General features: G+C 39.6%; 1 protein-coding gene across 3 annotated transcripts in view; it reads left to right on the top strand.

Annotated features, from left to right (window-relative positions):
- Positions 1–3422, top strand: part of TFCP2 (transcription factor CP2) — a 62016-nt gene extending 58594 nt beyond the window's left edge. Inside the window, exons 14-15 of one of the 3 annotated variants that reach the window (XM_012805637.2) lie at positions 2519–2570; positions 2989–3422. In XM_012805637.2, the coding sequence (XP_012661091.1) occupies positions 2519–2570; positions 2989–3026 (90 nt within the window). In that variant the 3' untranslated portion in view covers positions 3027–3422. The remainder of the gene's footprint in view (positions 1–2518; positions 2571–2988) is intronic. The other 2 variants (XM_023513584.1, XM_023513585.1) reach the window with 2 other exon arrangements.
- The last annotated feature ends 3581 nt before the right edge of the window (positions 3423–7003 follow it).

Below are 7003 nucleotides of genomic sequence, written 5' to 3'. Positions count from 1 at the left end.
TGTTCTCTAGCAGATTCCAAAAAAGAAAAGAAATTATTAGAAGTGTATCTACTCTTGGGTACAAGTGTTCACACCTATAATCATAACACTTTGGGAGGGTGAGGCACCAGTGTAAGCAACATATCAGTACCCTGTCTCTACCAAAAAATAGAAAAATTAGCCAACCATGGTGGTATGTGCCTGTAGTCCCAGCTACTTGGGAGGCTGAGGCAAGAGGATCTCTTGAGCCCATAAGTTTGAGGTTGCTGTGAGCTATGATGATGCTATTGCACTCTAGCCTGGGCAACAGAGAAAGACCCTGTCTCAAAAAAAACAAAACAGAAGTGTATCTGCCCTTGCTGCCACCCCTGTACTGTTGAGGTTTGTCTTAACTCTGTAGCTTTTGTCTTTCAATAAACCCTGAGTATTAAAAAAAAAAAAAGAAGAAGTGTATCTGCCAATGAGGTTCTGTTTTTATCTCTAACCTTGTACACGATTATTTCATGTGTAGATGAATACTGCCTATTGGATTGCTAGAATGACATAGAATTCAGGATGAATTTCCCCCTAGAAATGCTGTGGAATCTGATTCACGTAAATCAATAGAAAGGAATGGATGGAATTTTGTTATAACAACATCACCAGTTATTTTCAACTTCAGAGTTATGTACCAAAAATTACATAGTGGTATTACCAAAAATTATTTTGGAGCTGGGTGTGGTGGCTCATGCTTATAATCCTAGCACTTCGGGAGGCCACCGGTGGGTGGATTGCTTGAGTTTAGGAATTTGAGACCAGCCTGAGCAAGAGTGAGACCCCATCTCTACTAAAAATAGAAAAACTACAGGCAGTGCCTGTGGCTCAGTGGGTAGGATGCCAGCCCCATATACCGAGGGCGGCAGTTTTGAACCTGGCCGGCCAAACTGCAACAAAAAATAGCTGGGTGTTGTGGCGGGCACCTGTACTCCCAGCTACTTGAGAGGCTGAGGTAAGAGAATTGCCTAAGCCCAAGAGTTGGAGGTTGCTGTGAGCTGTGATGCTATGGTACTCTACTGGGGGTGATAAAGTGAGACTCTTGTCTATTTAAAAAAAAAGAAAGAAAGAAAAACTAGCACTGATAATCCCAGCAAGTTGGGAAGTTGAGGCAAGAAGATCACTTGAGCCCAAGAGTTTGAGGTTGTTGTGAGCTTTGATGCCATGGCACTCTACCCAGGCCAAGAGAGTGAAACTTTTGTCTCCAAAAGACCCCCAAAATTATTATTATCATTTTTTTTAAGTCAGGGTCTGGCTCTCACCCTAGCTAGATTATGGTGGTGTCATCACAGTTCACTACAACCTCCAGCTTCTGAGTTCAAGTGATCCTCCTGCCCCAACCTTCCAAGTAGCTGGGACTACAGGCACCCACCATGCCCCGCTTAGTTTTCCTATTTTTAGTAGAGACAGAGTCTGGCTCTTGCTCAGGCTGATCTCAAATTCCTGAGCTCAAAAGATCCTCCTGCCTTGGCCTCCCAGAGTGCTAGGATTACTGGCTTGAGCCACAGGAACTGGCTCACCAATTATTTTGAATATCTACCATTTGACAGTGATTCGGTCACTCTTTAATTCTGGTGAAAGAAAGAATTAGAAACCACTTGACACAAAAGGCTTGTTACTTAGTTATTAGATTTCACCTTTGCTTCCTCTTTGGTACCCTGAGGATATTTTTAATAGCTCACAGTAGGGCACCTTTTTAGGATTCTGGGAGGCTGAAACTTATCCTTTGTTTTGTAAAATGAAGGAAGAGAGTTTGAGCAGGGAGGTGAAGAAGGAAAATAAAAGAGGTTTTAAGAAAGCATTGGGAAGTTGAAGGCTTGGAAGTTAGTTCTCTCAAATGAGCTTATCAGAGTCTGTATAGTCCTTGGAAATGTCTTGCCCCAGGGCAGTGCTACTCCACTTTTTTTTTTTTTAATGAAACAGTACCACTCTGTCTCCCTGGGTAGACTGCTATGAAATCATAGCTCACAGCAACCTCTAACTCTTGCCTCAGCCTCCAAGTAGCTTTCACTGTGGAACTATAGGTACTGGCCATGATAGCTGGCTAGTTTTCTATTTTTCATAGAAACGGAGTCTCCTTTTGCCCAGGTTAGTCTCCTGAGCTCAAGCTCAAGCAATCCCCCAACCTAGGCCTCCCAGAATGCTAAGATTACAGGCGTGAGTCACTGTACCCAGCCTGGACTCTACTTTTAACTCAACTGCACTAGACTGCTCAGTTTTTTAGGATTTAAAAACCAAACAGAGGAGATGTAACAAAAACAACAACAACAAAAACAAAACAGACTTGTGAAGCAGGCTTTTAAAAGTTGGGAGGAAAAAACTCCTATGATTCTATAGATATTTATGAAATACTCACATGTAAACTTTCCTGGATGTGGGATACTCCTTAGGAACACAAATACAAAGGGATTATTTTTCACTTAAATTTAATGAAAATCCACATAGTCAAAATTAACACAGCAGACCAAAGTTTTTAATAATCCACAAATTGTCTTGTTTTTTCCAGATGATTCAGAATTTTCAGGAAGAAGCCTGTTTTATTCTGGACACAATGAAAGGTAATAAGGATAGTAAAGGCAAACACCTTTCTCTAGGGAGTTTTAAAGCTTTCCTATTACTAAGTAAAGTGCATACTTTTTTGAGAAAAGATAGGCAAAGTATTGAGCATATTTGAGTTAGAGAAAGTAACGTTAGTGCGACTCGTGTGACTTGGCTTCTCGCCATTCTTAGAGAGCAGAGAGCGAGTATCTGATGACTCTCCACCTTCTCTTCAGTTTGCATTGACAGATGAGGAACTGAAGCATGTTGTTTTTATAATGCATAGTTGTTAGAAGTATTCTCTGCTAAATATCAAGTGTCCACCTCTTTGGGGGTTTTTTCTTCCCACAGGAACCTTACCACGTATTTTTTTTTTTTTTTTTTTGCCGACTGTGTTTTGAGGTGACTAAAGATTATTCTCTCTCTCTTTTTTAACAGCAGAAACCAGCGATAGCTATCATATCATACTGAAGTAGGAGTGGGGCATTCCATGCTCGGTGGCTGCTGCTCCCTTCACCTCTTGAAGGGGGACGTGAATGGAGATCGGAAGGTCTGCAGGAACCCGACCCATCTGACTGTGGGGGTTGGGGGGGGGAGTTCCAGCTGCAGAGGATCCCAAGCCTGCTGTGTTAGCACACGCTCTTGCGGTACACACAGCTTACTGCCCAACATGCAGTTCTGCAGATATTTCTTAGTTAAAATTTCCAAACCCTGTTGTTGTTGAACATCAGTAGAAACTCCACCTCAGTTAGGGTGAATATAGGGCATAATAATGATGGGAATTGTGTGGTATTTGACAGAAAGATTTAAATTTTGTGATACGGAGCCGTGTAATTTTTTTCTAATATAAAAATAAGCATCTATATTCATAAGACAAGGTCCTCAATCTCTTTGTACTGGCCTCAGATGTACTGTATCTCTGCTTTTTGCCACAGATTGATCCTTGAAACTTTATCAATGAGGAGAAATACAGAGATAGAATTTTTCTTTTGGTTCCCATGTAATACTATAACTAATAGTAATTTTAGGTAATATTTATTGAGCCGGGCACTGTGATAAATTCTTTAAATGATTGTCTTGTTTAATTAATTCTCTTATTAACCCTGTATGAAGGCGGTGTTATAGCGATCCCTAACTGAGGTGAAGAAATGGGGACACTTGGTGGCTGGCTAGGTAACAGGCAGCCAGCAGACAGTTGTGCTGAAATCCATTCCTAGGCAATCTGGCTCTTATTGTCCACCATCCAGTATACCCATTGCCACCTCTTAAAGCCTGTGCTCCCCATATTTATTATCACAGCCCTTTGGGTGAACAGGGCCTAATATCGAGTGTGAACTGAGGAATTAACCACTGAAAGAGATAAACCACTTAAATAATGACAAACAAATTAAGAGCTACAAAAAAATGAAAGCTTAGATATTTTTTAAGTGTTATCAATTGTTGGAATCACAGAATTTGAGGTGGTAAAAACTTGAGACTGTCTGTAACTCAAAATTTCACTGTTCTTGAATGCCATTCTCAAAGTATTTATTAATGAATTAGTCTAGCCCCTGCTTTCTTTCCCCACTCTGCATCTTCTCTTGGTATAGGAAGTTCTTTCACTCATGGAGTGTTTTTTTTATATAAGCTTTATAAGAAATGCCTTCCTGTCCCCTTCACACTCTTATCATACGTTTTTTATTCTTCCTTAAGAATGATTCTGTGTGTGTGTAAGTGTGTAGCATCCTGGGTCTTCTTTTTTCACTTGTAAAGTTTTATTCAGAAGTACTTTTACAGATTACATTCAGATAAACAAAGGGTGTGTTTAAAGATTCTGCGTTGGACTTGGATTTGTGAGTGTGTGGTGTGTGTATGTTTTTAAAGCATTTGATAAAGTTTAAATGTTTTTAATACACAGATTTTTGTTCATTAAAATCAACCAGCATCATGGTCTAATTTCTCTTGATTTGAAACAAATTGAAAACAGAAAGTACTTATGTATTTTTTTTGCCAACTTCTCAACGACTTATTTAAAACTGACATGGGAGCAACTTGATGTATTAGGCCAAATGCTTTTGTGTTCAGAGATTGCCAGATATCCCCATTTGGAGGAAACATTTCTCACTGTGTATGTTCCTAGGACTGGTGGTCAGCTTTAGTGAAGTCACTGCTCAACGGGTTGCTATTGGCTTTGATTTTTTTTTTCCCCCTGGTGTGTTTGGATGTTTTGTAGTAGGTGACTTTTAAGATTTCTTCCAAATCTGTGAATATATGACTCTTGTTTACTGCAAATTTTGCATAAAAATTTATTATTTATATTAATATATTCACTATAAATTATTAATTGTACTTGATGTCAGGGCTTTTTTAAAGTAGCCCTCAAATTTATGGAAATGAATTTATACATTCTAATAATTATAGATCTTTAAATATATCATAAAATCTTTTATGTGCCAGTGCGACATAATTGGTAAGAACTTGGTGTTGAGGCTGGGCAGGTGGCCCACATGGGTAATCCTAGCACTCTGGGAGGCCAAGGCAGAGTTGCTTGAGATCAGGAGTTTGAGACCAGCCTGAGCAACAAGCAAGAGTAAAACCCTGTCTCTACTAAAAATAGAAAAAAAAAGGGCCATGCCTGTGGCTCAAGGAGTAGGGCGCCGGCCCCATACACTGGAGGTGGTGGGTTCAAACCCGACCCTGGCCTAAAACTGCAAAAATAAAAATAGAAAAAAATTAGCCAGGCATGGCAGTATGTTCCTATAGTCCCAGCTACTTGGGAGGCTGAGGCAGGAGGATCCCTTGAGCCCAGGAGTTTGAGGTAGCTGTGAGCAATGATGACACTACTATACCTGAGCTGGGACAACAGAGTGAGACTCTTTCTCAAAAAAAAAAAAAGAAGAAGAAGAAGAATTCATACAGTGATAAAAAAAGAAGAAGAAGAAGAATTCATATAGTGGTAGGGCATTGTAATTGTTCAATTTGCCTTAAAAAAATTGCATATTCACTATTGATCCTTTCAATTAAAGGAAATTTTTAGGCTAGCTTTTTTATTATGAAAGTAATATACAAAATGATAAATTCAAAAAGTAAAGAATAGTAGCCTATAACTTTTCCCCCTTACTTCATAGTGCCATTCTATAGAGGTAATCATTGTAAAAAATTGTTCCCCCTACCACATACATACACAAACACCCCCACACACAGATACTTAGGTAGGCCCATACTAATAATCAACAATTTGATTTGTGTATTTAACATACCTTGAAATTCTTTCTTTTCTTTTTTTTTTTTTTTTTGAGATGGAGCCTCAAGCTATCACCCTGGGCAGAGTGCTGTGCCATCACAGCTCACAGCAACCTCCAACTCCTGAGCTCAAGCGAGTCTCCTGCCTCAGCCTCCCAAGTAGCTGGGACCACAGGTGCCCACCACAACACCCAGCTATTTTTTGGTTGCAGTCGTCATCGTTGTTTGGCAGGCCCGGGCTGGATTCAAACCCGCCAGCTCAGGTGTATGTGGCGGGCGCTTTAGCCACTTGAGCCACAGGCGCCGAGCCCTATATCATTCTTTTTTAAAAAAATGATCATTGTCTATGGATGCCATTTAAGTTAAATATATTTGAACATGAATCTTGAGTTTTTTGTACGTATCTAGAACACATATTTGTATAAGTGAAATTTTTTATCTTTTTAATAACATGACAATTTATATTTAAATAAGTAGATGTCTTAATATTTCCATTAGTGCAAGGGCATACGAGAATCACAAAAGATAGATTTTAGGCCCCCTTGAGAAGTAGAGTAGTATGCTATCTGACTTACTATATTGAATATTGCTTCCATCAAGCATATAGGTTCAACATAGAAAATCAAGCTATAAAGACTTGGTAGTTAAAAAGGAGTTATAGAAAAATAAAAGGGGGAGGGTCATTGCAGAACTCTTACGCATTGAGTATTAGCCACTACATGAAATGTGGATATTAAGTAATAAGACTGTCCAATATGATGGCCCAATGAGAATGTTTGCCCATGTAAATAATTTATTTAAGAAGTCATTTAAGGCCAGCTGTTGTGGCTCACGCCTATAATCCCAGCACTTGAGAAGGCCAAGGTGGGTGGATTACCTGAGCTCAGGAGTTTGAGACCAACCTGAGCAAGAGTGAGACTCCTGTTTCTACTGAAAAATAGAAAACTAGCTGGGCATTGTGGTGGGCATCTGTAGTCCCAGCTACTTGGGAGGCAGAGGTGGGAGAATCTCTTAAGCCCAAGAGTTTGAGGTTGCTGTGAGCTATGATGTCATGGCACTCTACCCAGTATGTCATAGTAAGACTTTGTCTCCGAAAAAAAAAATGTTATGTTACTGAGTTATTGGTCAGCATCCTTACCTCTGTAGGGTTCCTCTGCTAGTCTACAGAAATTTGATCTGTTCTGGCCTCAACAGGAATGGCACAAATACTGCTATATCTTTTTTTTTTTTT

Source organism: Otolemur garnettii, unplaced genomic scaffold (assembly GCF_000181295.1).
Source record: "Otolemur garnettii isolate 467f Iridium unplaced genomic scaffold, OtoGar3 scaffold00043, whole genome shotgun sequence".
NCBI classification, from domain to species: Eukaryota; Metazoa; Chordata; class Mammalia; order Primates; family Galagidae; genus Otolemur; species Otolemur garnettii.
This window is presented reverse-complemented; position numbering and strand designations above follow the sequence as displayed.